Raw genomic sequence first — 14879 nt, forward strand, 5'->3', positions numbered from 1 at the left:
TGATTATGGCTGTTGCTACCAAAGCAAATTTATTTGCAGTAAAATGTTGTGATATGTGAATAAATAATATTTAATTGACAAATCAACTGTACACTATCCATGTGTTGGTTGTAATCAGTGTTCACTCAATAAATCTCTGCCCAGGGTGTGGCTATAATAGGCGATGCAAGTAAAAAGCTACAAACTCAAGAGGTGATAAAGGTGTGTGGACTGAGTGGATTACAGTTTGAGAAAACCAACATTCAAGGTCTGACGGTAAATACAAATCACTGGGAAGTTTATGCTACGGATTGGTTAAAATGGCATATTGCTGTTTCTTGCAGCCAGTTCATATGAGCACTAGATCAGTGCTTTTACGATGACGTTGCACTGTTTAGGAGCCCTCCCCTCCCCCTTTGACGTATGAATCTTTCAAGATGGCGATGCACCTGCTTCATCGGTGGTAATCCTTTTAATTTCTAAATCCGTGTACAAAAACGATAAAACAAAGCCTCGTTTCCAATTGACAATAACTTTAATTTCGGAGGACAACGTTGCCTTTATTACATTTCAAACATGTCGACAGAGGAACTGTCAAACTCGGACAGCGAAGCTGCCTTTGCTGGGGCTGGCGAGCGATGGGCGCCCGTCGGTGCTGTAGCCAGCCCGGAGGATGAGAGCGGGAAGGGATACGCGGTCGAGCCGAGGAGGAAAGGCTCAGCTGCGGCTGGTGAGACGGAGATGGCCGCAAGATTGAGGAAACTGGAGGACGAACAGGGCCTGCTGAATTCCTCGCTCCTCGCTTTGACGTCTCATTTTGCACAGGTGCAGTTCCGCTTGAAGCAGATAGTTCACGCTCAGACTGATGAGAAGGAGAGGATGCTGGTAGAACTCGAGGAGTTTGCCTTTAAAGGCTGCCCTCATGTTGTGGGATGCAGGGCACAGGATACTCAACAGCTTGAAAACGCGGTAAGTAGTCCATGTAGCCCACGGCTGGTCAGACTTGGTAGATATAAGTATGTCAACAATACAATAGTTCCTCTTCTTCTGTAAGTGGGAAAATTATGTCAACACAAACACTCAATTGCTTGAGATTGTGTGATTATGCAAGCTATAAGCTATACATTATGTGTAGAAAAATAGATTGTTAGTCCCCCACAAAACAGACCACTGACAGACAGACAACACCAATGTAGGCCTACACCAACGTCAGTACACAGTGTTCCATCAGTGGTACCTGCTGAGTGTAGGTGAGGGGATCGGGGTGGGTGTGGTGGTCACATTAGTTGCTGCCCTGAACCACAGGGCATGCTTGTCACATAGGGTGGTCATCATTCAGTGTCAGTCGGACAGCTGTGAGGATGCCCACTGGACACATAAGACTCAGACTCACCATGGGATGCAACACTCGGAAACATGCACACACACACAGGCAGTAGCAGCAGCCACTGTCTTGTCAAACAGCTCACAGGAAATGAAATTATCCGGGTGGCTGCCTGGCTTTTGATTAAGACTTTGGTTTCTTGCGTCAAAACATCAGGGCTGTGCTCTCTGTTCTGTTCCCTGAGATCTGTTATCTCCAGAGGAAGATAGAAAATGGTGGTATCTATTCAACACAATAAGTGACTCACAGGCTCAGTTAACACGCCTCCAGAAGATTATTATCTCTGTAATAATAGCTTCTGTGTAAACCAAACCCACTTAGCCTCTCCATTGTTTACTCCATGCAGCTTTCCATTTATCTTCGAGATAATGAAATCAAATGTTATTTGTCACATGCGCCGAATACAACAGGTGTAGACCTTACAGTGAAATGCTTACTTACAAGCCCTTAACCAACAATGCAGTTTTAAGAAAAATAAGTGTTAAGAAAGTATTTACTAAATAAACTGAAGTAAAAAAGAGGAAAATAGAAGAAAATAGAAAAATAACAAATAATTAAAGTGCAACAATAAAATAACATTAACAAACGCTATATACAGGGGGTACCCGTACAGAGCCAATGCCTGCTTATGTAATACTATCTTTGATTAAAGGTTTTCTTTTTCTGATTTCCTCTTTGTCTACATGCTTTACTTGTAGGAGGACCTGGTGAGTATGACTACAGCTCTCTGTTCCTCTCCAGCATCTGTTTAGTCTGTCTGTCTTTAGTAAACATGCATGATTAAGGGCTGTGTATAGACCCTCCCCATCACTTCCCTGTCCCCTTTGTACACCCCAGTCCTCCACTGACAGTGTATTCTGTGTTCTCTCTCCTCCACACAGAGTGAGAGGGAGAAGAGGGAGCGTCTGGAGGTCCAGAGGGAGAAGCAGAAGGAGCTCATTGTCCAGCTGAAGACCCAGCTGGATGACCTGGAGCGCTATGCCTACCAGGAGGGCAGCTACGACTCCCTGCCCCAGTCTGTGGTCATGGAGAGACAGAAGGTAGGGCTCAGTTCATGCACCAGAAGTCTCCCAAAAGTCTCTTTGATACAATGTTGTTTCCTCCCCATGTGTAATGTCCTGGTAATACTAATGCCTGTTCCACTCTTCCACTGCCAGGTAATCATTGACGAGTTGATCAAGAAGCTGGATGTGAACTTCAACGAGGACATAGGGAACCTGACGTCTGAGGAGCTGAGACAGAGAGTGGACGCTGCCATCGCTCAGATAGTCAACCCAGCCCGGGTCAAGGAGCAGCTGGTGGACCAGCTCAAGACCCAGATCAGGGACCTGGAGATGTTCATCAACTTCATCCAGGGTAGGTGGTAGTGGGCCTGGGATGCCATGTTCGCTGTGGTTAGGTGTCTTGGAAGCTCTCTAATACACACTTTGTTACTGAAATATTCCACCAATATTCTGACATACTGCTGTATTTTCACTTTACCCAACAGATGAGGTAGGGAACCCTCTTCTGTCTGACGGGGAACCCAGCCAGCAACCGAGGACAGCAGGGCCCAACACCAGAGCCCCTGGAGGGAGGAAGAAAAGTCAGTTATCACCCAGCGTTATTATCATAGGCTCTACAACATCACTCACAATACATCTGTTCTAATGATTCTCTTCTCCTGCCCATAGTGGACCCGGAGCAGGCCCAGAAGATGAGGCAGACAGGCTTGCAGCTGATTCAGCGGGCCCTAGCTGTGCTGCAGATCTTTGCAGTGAGCCAGTTTGGCTGTGCGGCTGGCCACGTTCCCCAGAGCATGTGGTCGCAGGGGGAAGGGGGCCAGGACTATGGCCCTCTGCTGCAGCGTCTGGAGGGGGCTGTTGACCGGGTTCGAGTGCAGGCCTCGTGCAGACAGCCCTCGGTAGATCACGTGGTCAGCTACAACAGCAGCTTGGCCCTGGGGTCCCGTGATGAGCTCACTGCCTCAGTGAGGAAGGAGCTGGCCATTGCCCTGAGAGACCTGCTAGCCCATGGTCTCTACTCCCCCTCCCAGGGCATGAGCCTGGTGCTGGCCCCCATCTCCTGCCTGCTGCCCTACAGACCTGGCCCAACGACCATCCACCCCTGGGAGCTCTTCGTCAAGTACTACCACTCCAAAAACGGCAAGGCCTTCGTGGAGTCGCCGGCCCGCCAGCTCTCGCAGTCCTTCAGTCTGCCTGTTGCGGGCAATCCGGTCACTGTCACACCCAAGCAGTCCCTGCTCTGGGCCATTCACTCAGTGCTGCTGGAGCACGATCGCTACAAGCGAGGAGCAGACTCAGAGTTCAAGGCTCTGGTATGCATGGCTCTGAACGAGCAGAGGCTGGTGTCATGGCTCAACCTGCTGTGCAAGTCAGGGGCCTTGGTGCACCCGCACTACCAGCACTGGAGCTACATGGCTCAGACAGGCTTCGAGGGAGCTCTGCGCATCCTGGGACGTATCAGCCACCTCAAGTTTAACCTGCCGGTGGACCTGGCTGTGAGGCAGCTCAAGAACATCAAGGATGCCTTCTGAGAAGGGACCGGTGAGAGACATCCAAAACCATGCTTTCAGCTCACATGGTTACCCAGACCTGATTAGGGGCCAAAAATAATACAATCAACCGGCCCTTGAGGACCGGAAGGCATGGTTTGGGTGTCCCTCATGTGCTGAAATTATAATTGGCATAAAAGAGTTGTGCTAATGTTGCTTTATCAGTGTCACTTTAAAGTTATCTTGGGTCATTGGGTCAAAACATTTTTGTTAGCATCCTGTCTAAAAAACATGGCATGAATTCCATGCAAGCTGTTCAACAAAAATCAAGTGTGCAATGTTGAGATGCATGGGTGATTTTATATTTCAAATGTGTAACTAACATTTAATTTATTCATGCCCCACCCCTCCACCCCCCCTCATAACCACACAAAGGGAGCATATCAAGATCTTGATGACTTCTTACATTGCATTATATGGAGCTTGTTGCCTCCCCTTAGGAACACACGCCCTTTATGTGATGATGTTTGCCTTGTCCCTATGGAGATGAGATACAGTAGCTCAGACCTATGCAGATAATGTTGTGAAGTTGGCCTTTTACAGTAATTCACTACTGTATAATGATTTCCTATAGAATGGGTGATCTTCAATGTGACCAAATGTACAGTCATTCCCTCCCCATACTCTGTAGTATGGGCAAAAACAGACCAGTATCCTGCACTGTCACTAAACTGTACATTTGTGTTCTGTATGGAAGAGAATAATATAGGTTACTACAGTTCACATTCACAGAGTATTGCTCTCTGTCTGTGGTTACTCAAAGTTCCACTGTTGCGTACACAGAAGACGCACACTATTCAATGCACTCAGGTCAAATGAACATGGCAACAGTGTATGCTCTCACCAATGAATGTACAAGAGATGTGGAAATTCTAAAGATGTCACAAGTGTTCGGAAAATCAAAATGATCACACATGCAGCATGTAGTGTCTCTCCATTGAGAAATAACCAGAACCTGCCTAACGTGTCTTAAAGAAGATGGATAACGTAGAGACCCTGTATTAACTGCTGCTTCTTTACTGTTCCAAATGGAAGTGATAAAAAAAAGAATATATATGATTAAACTATTTAGCTTCTATGTAATTATAATATATTTAATTGTCCAATATTTAAGATTGTGGGATGTGATAATGTTCTCTCTGTTTCTATTTGTTTATTGAATGGTGAATGAAACCACTTGAAGGGAAATCTTCCTATCTTCCTATTACATGTGAATCACATGGGGTGTATCCTGAAAAGCTGAATGTGCAAACCATAGATACTGTTCATTTCCACATGAGTGAAAACTATTGGCATCATCCCTAGTATGGTTTTTCCAACCCTCATATTAAGGTGTAACCTACTTTGTGACTGGTTAAGTGCTACTCCCAGACTTTCTGTTCTATTCTCTTATGGTCTATGTTATTGTATTGAGATCTATTTATAGTTTGTTGTATAATAAATTGCAAATGCCTCAGCCTGCCCACTACCAGACTATGCTTGGATCAGGTCTGTGCTTTACTGGGGTGCATCTCCATGTAGTGTATGGGAGGACAGGTTGTCCTACATCGAAGGGATACTTTGGTTTGCATACTGCTTAGGTGTTCGTGTTGAATACCAATACCCCCTTCATTTAGCCTGCATAATGTTACTTTTAACTTTTCAAATGCACTGTGCTCCTGCCAACTACTGTTAACACACAACACACATAGACGCACACATCACGACACTACCACTAAGGAATGTACATTTCTGTATGAAAAAGGAGACTTAGTTACTGTCTCTGATTTGTTTTAGTTTTTCTGTGCATATCCTACTGTTCAGATTGAGAAAATGTGACACAGCTGTTTTATATTGTTTTTGTTCAATAACTGTATGAATGTGAGCAAATAAACTATTCCAAAAACCAATTTCAGCCCATGCACAATTTGTATCCCTTTAGGGCTTTCAACACACTTGTCAATGCACATTAATAAGTAATACAAAATACAGGCGTGATAATGATGCCTGCCACTTTTGTCTTTAGTTTAGTCAAGTTGCAGGCCTTCACTTTGCATAGGAGCATATAATATATAATCAGAGAACAAGGACAACTGTGCCAGCACCTTGATTGCCACATACATTTACATTTTAGTCATTTAGCAGACGCTCTTATCCAGAGCGACTTACAGTTAGTGAATACATTATTATTATTATTTTTTATACTGGCCCCCCGTGGGAATCAAACCCACAACCCTGGCGTTGCAAACGCCATGCTCTATCAACTGAGCTACATCCCTGCCGGCCATTCCCTCCCCTACCCTGGACGACGCTGGGCCAATTGTGCGCCGCCCATGAGTCTCCCGGTCGCGGCCGGCTGCGACAGAGCCTGGATTCGAACCAGGATCTCTAGTGGCACAGTTAGCACTGCGATGCAGTGCCTTAGACCACTGCGCCACTCAGGAGTTGTGTCACAGAGAGACTCAATATAGGGCTGACTCTAGGTTCCCTTTCATAAGCTTGACATAAATTATTGTGCCAAAATAAAGGAACTGTTCAAGGACCGGTTCTGAGCATAGAGGTTTTCTGCTCGGCGGAAATGACGCATTGTTGAGTTGATGTGAAAGGTCACTAAAATCTTCTCAACTTCCTTTCCTGCTAGCGGTGGCCAGAGAATAGCACCAGTGAGTGAATTTGTCAACGAAATAATCTTCAATCATCGTGAAAAATCATGACGTATACGTACTTCTTAGTTGTTTTTTACCATAAAGTATACGTTTAAGAACTGGGTTTGGGGATAATTTCCCTTAATTTGGCATTTATATTGGAAAAACTGGTACTTTTATAAACTGTCCACTATCCATATCGCTGGCGTTTCGACATGGCAGCTTCATTGATGAGGTTCATGTCGATTCAAAACCAACCCGTTCGGTTATGTAAATTATATAATCGGATAACCACAATGTACTCGGTTGATGGCGTTCGGTTGCCTATTTAAATGTAATGGCATGAAAGTATGCCATATCTCCTGAACGTTAAGCTAGCTAGCTAAATAAACAGTGATGGCTGGCTAGCCAACGTTAGCTAACTAGCTAGCACCCACTTCAGTCACAACATATCATGTAATCTAACGTTTCATAAAATATAGTTTTTCGTTACATGACTTGGCAACTAGGTCATTGTTGTTCCTGCAATCGCGTGCAGTCATTGGTCATCGGATGTCCAAGCAGATGTAATTAGCTTAGCTACTAGCATACCGGTAGCCTGTAGTTGACCAACATCCTACTGATATCTAGAAGAAGTTAATATTGTCCCACATTGACCACTCCATGGCGTCTTGTCTTAGTAATAATGCTTGTCTTTTGTCACTTCTCTTGTCTCCCAGAGATGGGCAAGTTCATGAAACCCGGGAAGGTGGTGATGGTTCTTGCTGGGCGCTACGCTGGGCGTAAAGCTGTTATCGTCAAGGTAAGTTTGATCCTGAGTTATTGCTAAATGTGCATATTTCACTCCCAGTTTGATTAACTACTGTGTTTGCATGGATAATCAACTCGATCATAAAGAGCATCGCCTTATTTGCAATGTGGTCCATAAACACTGGTAACTGAACAGCTATATATATTCTCTCCCAACAGAACATTGATGATGGCACCTCGGATCGCCCTTATAGCCACGCACTGGTCTCAGGCATTGACCGCTACCCCCGCAAAGTGACCACGACCATGGGCAAGAAGAAGGTCGCCAAGAGGTCCAAGATCAAGGCCTTCGTAAAGGTGTACAACTACAATCACCTCATGCCCACCAGGTCAGTGCCAAGTGGACATGGGAATATAGGATGGGAGTAATGGTTATTTAGGTGGCTAACTGCTGACATGTGAGACTAAACTGTAGGTGACTAGCAGTATTGCAACATGTCTCATCAATGTTTTGATGGAATTGTGGCAGTGGCCCAACTGGCAGTGAGTTGTCAGTAGGATGCAATATCAAGGAATGCATAGATGGTGTACTGAGTGGACCCTATTCTGTTGATGTGGAGTGGAGAACCACCCTTTCACACTCCTAAGCCATGTTGTACTGTGCTGGCCTGGTTATGCATCCATATCCACCATAGTTGCAGAAGCTGTGCTGAAAAGAACAAATCTGAGCCAGCAAAGTACGGTTTGGGTCTGCACGCTAGTGTGAAGGCTATAGATGTTCAACACATTTAATATCAGTTTGCATCGATCTGATTTTGTCCCTACTTAGTAAACTCGATAGATTCGTTGTTTTGATTGGAACGTTCCAAACCGTTTATACGTTTTATCCACTCATGTGTTAGGGTCCTTTAGGAAATTGACGTTGGGGTCTTACTAAGTCTCTTGCTGTGTTTTCTCCCTGTGCTCAGATACTCTGTGGACATTCCTCTGGACAAAACCGTTGTCAACAAGGATGTCTTCAGGGACCCTGCCCTGAAACGCAAAGCCAGACGGGAGGCCAAGATTAAGTTTGAGGAGAGGTGAGTCTTTTCCCACACCAGGAACCAGACTTTGTGAGAAATGCACAGGTTCTTTGTCCTGATATCTGATACATGATGCAAGTAGCTTAACCACTATAGGATAATGAAATGTTACAGCGGAGCATGTCACAGGCTTTGTTTTTCTCATCTCCATTGACAACCTTTTCTAAAATCTTAATTTCTCAATCCACAGGTACAAGACAGGCAAGAACAAATGGTTCTTCCAGAAGCTCAGATTCTAGGCTTTCATTTTGGTTTCACTAATAAATGTATAAAGAAATGTACGTCTTGACTCTGGTGTCATTTATACATTTGACTTGTGGTTTTATTGACAAGTGTGATGTTTTGGATATTAAGCAATACAGCTGATTGCCTCAAAGTTATTGAAAGGTGTTTACAAAAACCTGCTTGTTAATATGACTATGTTCATGTCATGAATGAATTCATTGGCTCTACCAGACTTGTGTGAACATGGCATTGACAAGTAAAAATTGAAAAGTGTGTAAATTTGGTTTTTTACTTTACTGCGTTTCCAATCTTGCCTTTACTGCGTTTCCAATCTCTTTCCAATCTGAGCTGAAATTAAAGATCCCAGAAATGTTCCATATTCACAAAAAGCTTTTTTCTAAAATGTTGTGCACAAATTTGTTTACATCCCTGTTAGTGAGCATTCCTACTTTGTCAATATAATCCATCCATCTGACAGGTGTGGAATAACAAGAAGTTGATTAAACAGCATGATCATTACACAGGTGCACCTTGTGCTGGGGACAAAAGGCCACCAAAAATATGCAGTTTAGTTACAACACAATGCCACAGGTGTCTCAAGTTGAGGGAGCGTGCAATTGGCATGCTGACTGCAGGAATCTCCACCAGAGCTTTTGACAGAGAATTGAATGTTTATTTCTCTACCATAAGCTGCCTCCAATGTCGTTTTAGAGAATTTGGCAGTACATCCAACTGGCCTCGCAAACCGCGCCAGGCCAGGAGCTCCACATCTGGCTTCTTCACCTGCGGGATCGTCTGAGATCAGCCACCAGGACAGCTGATGAAATGGGAGTATTTCTGTCAGTAATAAAGCCCTTTAGTAGCGGTAAAACACATTCTGATTGGATGGGCCTGGCTCCCAGTGTGGCTGCGCCCCCCATCCAGCCATGTGAAATCCATAGATTAGGGCAAAATTAATTTATTTAAATTGACTGATTTCCTTAAAATTGTTCCTTTTTTAATTTATATTTTTTGTTCAGTATCCATTTTGCTCATATCCATTTCCACACATTATTGGTCTATAATTGTATCAGTATGGCAGTGGTCACCAAGCTACTGGATGGATATGCATGTTTTCCAGCCACTAGCTCACCGGATAAATCTAATCAAGGTAATGAAATATGATTCGAAAATGAAACTGAAAGACGCACCATTACACTTAACAGTGGTGGTAAGTGGTTTACTTCGCTTCCTTGTCTTCAAAAATTACTTAATGTTTTTCTAAAATAGATTGGATATTGTTTAGACATGCTTTTAAAGACTTCAAATGAACGGTTAGTTGTAGTTTGACACGTCGATAGTTAGATTGTCATACTCGAAAAGTAATGCGTAGCCTACATGAATACCGAAAGCTTTAAACTAGATTTTCAAAATACTTTACAATTTTAGAAATACTAGGAAAGTAAAAGAAATGTTATGCGTTGTGGGATGTCGATCTGATAAAATCATATTACGCAGTAATCAAACACTGATCTCAAGTGAATGATCTGTCAGAGGAAACATTGTAGCGTACACTAGTCAATGGAGACATTTTAGCCTACATTGGTATGGGGCTTTTTCATCATAAATTGGGCCTTTCACATTTGACATTTCATTTTATACTCTCTTTCCAGATTAGCGTCAACCTCTCCGATTGACATGTCGTTTGAGGTAAGAGGGAAATCCCATCTTCAATGAGACCTGTCATTTAAATTTTTATAAACAACAGGCCGCTCACAGAATGCTGTTGGAATTGTTTTTCAGGATTTGTCGTTTGTGACGGTAGACGCCCATGGATCACAAAACATCTTGGAGGGTATTATAACTGCCATCAGCAAATGCAAGGTATATTTGATCAAATAAAGGAAACATTGATAGCAGAATAAATACTGCTGGCACATAGAGGCCTAGTCTACTGTATGTAGAATAATTCATGCATCTTTTACTCCCTTGGTTTGTAAGTGTAGCCCATGGCTCAAGGGCCTCATATAATCTATCTGTGTTCTCAGGTTCAACACAACCAGCTGCTGAAGGAGCAGCAGGATTTGTCCAGAGCCAGGGATGAGCAGGTGGACCTGGCTGAACAGTATAGACAGCGCACAGTCAAACTGAGGACATCTTTGGAAGAGGATAAATGTGACCAAGCCAGGGATGTGGACTCTGAAAGGGTATGACAACTCTCAACCACTTAACCAAAGATCATCAACACTAGGATTTTAATTAGATCTTTCTTAGGATATCGCTATATTTAGCTTTTCCTATATTTAGTGGCTTTTTGGGGGGTTGAGGGAGGTCTTGTTAGAGGTTTCGGATTCTGCCTGAATGACTGATAGGCGTTTATGTTTCTCTGCAGAAGAAGATGGCCGCCCTGCATGAGGAGGAGAGCAGGCTGAAGAGGGAGATCCAGAGAGCAGAGGAGGAACTGCAGCTTGAGGAGGAGAGCACCCACCAACTCAAGCAGCAGACTGATGTATGGCCACAACCCAAAACGAATAAGGAGATGTATCATTACTCTTGGTGTGGCTGTGTACTGTAGTAGGTGTGGTGAGATTTAGTTGACTATTGAAGATTGTGTCTCTTGGTTTTAGGTGTCTACTGCTGCAGTGCCTGAAAAGAAGGTTGTGTTCACTGGAATGACAGGTGATGGAGCAAATGCACTCAATTTTGACGTGAAGCCACACATAGTGTATCCAATGGAGGAGGGCACTGCACTGATCACCTTTGAGGAAGAGCTAGGTAAGACCGAAACCCTCACTCTGTTTAGCACCTATTTTATTTCCGTGGTTATTATACCTCCTTTCCTCCACAGTGGCCCAGAAGATCCTGAGCCTGAGGGAGCATAAGGTGGATCTGGGCGGGGATTGTGCCATCACCCTGGAGGCCAAGCTCATACAGCTGCTGGTGCCCTGTCAAGTAGAGGTACAACAAGAGAGACCCATCTCCATTCACTAGTGTCTAGGTGTCAGGGACTTTGGCTGTGTTATGAAGAGCGTCAGTTAGTTTATTTCATTTGCATGTACGTCATTGCGTTCCTTTGTGTGAACTAGTGTGTGTGCACCGGTCTCTCTACCTCAGATGGACACCGAGGTATGTTCCCGCCGTGTCCTGGTTTCGAACCTGCCGAAGGTCGCGGAGGACCGCTTGCTCGACAAACTGGAGATCCACTTTGCCAAGCGCAAGAATGGAGGGGGGGAGGTGGAAGAGTCTGACATGCTGCATGATTCTGGCAACGTGGTCATCACTTTCACAGAAAACAATGGTACGCAAGTCAAGTTCCTGTCAGAAAATGTAGTTTTCCTCATAAAGGGAAAAAGCTCAGACTTAATGAATTTATCATACTGTTATTTCTGTCCATTCTTTCTGACTTTATATAATGAGAAATGTACAACTTTTGATTAACTGAGCTGACTGTGCATTGTTTACCAGTTGCCAAAGGCCTGACTGACAAGCAGTACCATGATGTGGAGTTTGAGAAAGGGAGGAAGCACAGTGTGAAGGTGACTCCATTTCTGAACGGAGAGATCACAAGTTTCCAGGTAAGCAGATTTCATGTTCATGGCCCTGAGTTTATCCCTTTAACTCCATGATAACCATACTTGATAACTAAGGCTATAAAATAATCAATTTATCATAGGCCAACTACACTATCAGCAGAAATACCTTTAGGCCTAGTGAAATCATCAATTCAGAGCGTAATGTTATAAACCATACACAGTATCAGTCTGCGGTCGTGCGCCCATTCGCATTTGGTTAAAAGTTACAACTACAATGGGATTGTTATACAATTATAATTCCAGGGTTAAGCTAAAGTCATGTAAACGCTTACATGTTGGTTTCCACATAACCTCACCTGGAAAAATTCAAGGCCCTATACATTAGATAATAGGTGCTCAACTCATTGTTTGGGACTTACAGACAAGCTAGTCCAACCATTAGTGTCTAGAAGCTGTCTGCAATAAAATGATATCCTCCAATCTGACCCCCCTCGCCCCTGTACCCTCTACCAGACACGGCTGTCAGCGTGTGGGCGTACTGTGCTGCTGACTGGCATCCCTGCCATCATGGAGCAGGAGAACCTGCAGGACCTGCTGGAGATCCACTTCCAGAAGACCAGTAACGGTGGGGGAGAGGTGGACGCCTTCCTCTACAACCCCATGGGGCAGCACACCCTGGCCCTGTTCAAGGAGGACTGTCCCACTGAAGACCAGAGCCAGTGATAGGGCCAGGCACTGGTAGTGAGCTCAGACACCTTTTTATTGCCGCTCATCTACCCCATCTCAGGACAGGATCACAGTCAAATCCAGCCTGGGGATCTAATCCTGGCCTGCTATCAGGATGTTACAATTTTTCAACCAAATGCCATTCTTAGTGGTTGGCACTGTGCCAAAGCTTTTGACTATGAGTTTATATCAAGTGTCTGAGATTTTCCTGTCTTTTCTGGGTTTCCTGTTTCAAAACACAAAATGTTTTTGCATATAATTTGATAGAACATCTATTTATTTACAATTTCTGATTATGTATGCAGATCATTTTGGGTGTAATGTTTTTGGTTAAATTTTTTTCATTCAGATGTGGCATCAGTGACAAAATGATCTGCATACATAAAATTAAGTTGCCAAAGAAATGTGAATTATGCTTGACAAGACTAATCTAGATATCTTTAAGTTAATGTTTAGAAGGAATGTGTAATCTACAGCTCTCTAAAGGTGTCACTATTTAGTGTTCTATATTCATGATATGCTATTGTTTTCTGTCATTCTTAGTATTGAATGAGCAATCCTGTACAGTAGAATCAGTGATTGTAATAAAGTCTGTCCAATGGACCAAGTCAGACATTACGATAGTGTGTGTGGTTCGTTCATTATTACTGAGAAAGGGACTACACTGACGATGTGAGATCGTAAACTGGTCAGAGATTGAAGTTAAACGAGTAAAGTGCTTGAGCGTCAAAGCAGTACAAGTAGTTTAGCAAAACCACACCCAGTCAGATAATGGAACACAGATGGAGTTTATTGTAAAAATCTAGTAACAGCAAAGTAGAGTAACAATGTCCCACAACAAAAACACAAAGATCCAGCAGGATAGCCTCTAGTGCAACCACTATAAAAACAAGTTAGATCCACAGGAAGACGACAGAGTACTCACTCAGTCAGGCACTTAGGAGGGGGGGTGAGAACCAAGTGATATGAAAGAGTCAAATACATTCCAAGAGAATGAAGGAAAGCAGCAGGGTGAGGACAAAGCTGGATATACAGTAAATAATTGGGAAGACGGTAGTTCCAACTGACAACAAAAAAGGTCAAACCCACATACTTTTAAAAAAAAAACTCATTGTTACAAGTTTACATAATGGTTAACACGGCCTAGAGCAGAAGTCACGGACAGTCTATAGCATCTATTGAAAGTGGTCACTCTCTCGTACTCTGAAGTCTACATTATAAACTGGTTTGTTCGAGCCCTGAATGCTGATTGGCTGACAGCCGTGGTATACCACAGGTATGACAAAACATGTATTTTTACTGCTCTAATTACGTTTAACCAGTTTATAATAGCCATAAGACACCACGGGGGTTTGTGGTATATGACCAATATACCACATCTAAGGGCTGAATCCAGGCACTCGTTGCGTCGTGCATACGAACAGCCCTTAGCCATGGTATATTGGCCATATACCACACCCCCTCGTGCCTTATTGCTTAAGTATATCATGTAGCTATAGCTAACCTCTGTGCATGCTTGAGTTCACTTCGACCTCTCCATTTTAATCTCAATCTTTCGACAACACGTTCTTAGTGGTATCTTTCCAATCCAGAAAGAGACACTCACAAACGATCACATGACTTTCTCTCTTCTGCTCAGTCACACACCTGACTTAAATCAAACTAAGGTCAGTGTAAACTCATTTCTAGGAGATTGTTAAAAAGCACCTCTGGTGTCAATATGGTATGTATAAACATTTGTATTCCTGGCCTGATAGAACCTAATTATATTAAATAATATTCTACTTCCTCAGGTTATATTGTGACATTTAGAAAGTAACAAATCCTGTGACGTGGTTTTGATCTGATCTGTTCCTACAGTCACTTAACAATAACAGTACAGTCAACACAATCCTGATGTCAGCCAGTGAAAATGTCTAACAGCCTCAATTGTTCATTTCACATTTACATTTTAGTCATTTAGCAGACGCTCTTATCCAGAGCGACTTACAGTTAGTGAATGCATAAAAGGGAATATACAGTGAGCTCCATAATTCATTGGAC

At 43.4% G+C, this 14879-nt stretch overlaps 3 protein-coding genes across 5 annotated transcripts; all 3 read left to right on the forward strand.

Annotated features, from left to right (window-relative positions):
- The first annotated feature begins 410 nt into the window (after positions 1–410).
- LOC121568917 (RUN domain-containing protein 1-like) lies at positions 411–5806 on the forward strand. Of its 2 annotated transcripts, XM_041879399.2 has the most exons (6): positions 411–948; positions 2062–2070; positions 2245–2403; positions 2521–2719; positions 2853–2948; positions 3037–5806. In XM_041879399.2, the coding sequence occupies exons 1-6, from the start codon at positions 556–558 to the stop codon at positions 3897–3899; spliced, it is 1719 nt and encodes a 572-aa protein (XP_041735333.1). In that variant the 5' UTR covers positions 411–555; the 3' UTR covers positions 3900–5806. The 2 variants fall into 2 exon arrangements, with proteins under 2 accessions (XP_041735333.1, XP_041735334.1); XM_041879400.2 differs by lacking the exon at positions 2062–2070.
- A 656-nt stretch (positions 5807–6462) lies between these two features.
- Positions 6463–8654, forward strand: LOC121568941 (60S ribosomal protein L27). The gene is made up of 5 exons (XM_041879438.2): positions 6463–6559; positions 7261–7343; positions 7511–7680; positions 8260–8370; positions 8564–8654. The coding sequence occupies exons 2-5, from the start codon at positions 7263–7265 to the stop codon at positions 8610–8612; spliced, it is 411 nt and encodes a 136-aa protein (XP_041735372.1). The 5' UTR covers positions 6463–6559; positions 7261–7262; the 3' UTR covers positions 8613–8654.
- A 1031-nt stretch (positions 8655–9685) lies between these two features.
- On the forward strand, positions 9686–13454 carry LOC121568928 (interferon-induced 35 kDa protein homolog). Of its 2 annotated transcripts, none has more exons than XM_041879412.2 (10): positions 9686–9748; positions 10251–10287; positions 10381–10461; positions 10626–10784; positions 10970–11086; positions 11205–11352; positions 11426–11535; positions 11692–11875; positions 12043–12152; positions 12624–13454. In XM_041879412.2, exons 2-10 carry the CDS (start codon positions 10276–10278, stop codon positions 12831–12833), a joined length of 1131 nt encoding a protein of 376 aa, XP_041735346.2. In that variant the 5' UTR covers positions 9686–9748; positions 10251–10275; the 3' UTR covers positions 12834–13454. The 2 variants fall into 2 exon arrangements, with proteins under 2 accessions (XP_041735346.2, XP_041735345.2); XM_041879411.2 differs by having other exon boundaries at positions 9738–9808.
- Positions 13455–14879: the final 1425 nt, after the last annotated feature.

The sequence above is a fragment of the Coregonus clupeaformis genome, chromosome 7, assembly GCF_020615455.1.
Source record: "Coregonus clupeaformis isolate EN_2021a chromosome 7, ASM2061545v1, whole genome shotgun sequence".
In the NCBI taxonomy this organism is placed as follows: domain Eukaryota; kingdom Metazoa; phylum Chordata; class Actinopteri; order Salmoniformes; family Salmonidae; genus Coregonus; species Coregonus clupeaformis.

Coding starts and splice junctions, on each gene's coding strand:
- LOC121568917 (XM_041879399.2), top strand. CDS start 556: ATGTCGACAGAGGAACTGTCAAACTCGGACAGCGAAGCTGCCTTTGCT. Junction 2,404..2,520: donor TGGTCATGGAGAGACAGAAG/GTAGGGCTCAGT, acceptor TTCCACTGCCAG/GTAATCATTGACGAGTTGAT. Junction 2,949..3,036: donor CCCTGGAGGGAGGAAGAAAA/GTCAGTTATCAC, acceptor TCCTGCCCATAG/TGGACCCGGAGCAGGCCCAG.
- LOC121568928 (XM_041879412.2), top strand. Junction 10,785..10,969: donor GGGATGTGGACTCTGAAAGG/GTATGACAACTC, acceptor GTTTCTCTGCAG/AAGAAGATGGCCGCCCTGCA. Junction 12,153..12,623: donor GAGAGATCACAAGTTTCCAG/GTAAGCAGATTT, acceptor ACCCTCTACCAG/ACACGGCTGTCAGCGTGTGG.
- LOC121568941 (XM_041879438.2), top strand. CDS start 7,263: ATGGGCAAGTTCATGAAACCCGGGAAGGTGGTGATGGTTCTTGCTGGG. Junction 7,344..7,510: donor GTAAAGCTGTTATCGTCAAG/GTAAGTTTGATC, acceptor CTCTCCCAACAG/AACATTGATGATGGCACCTC. Junction 7,681..8,259: donor AATCACCTCATGCCCACCAG/GTCAGTGCCAAG, acceptor CCCTGTGCTCAG/ATACTCTGTGGACATTCCTC.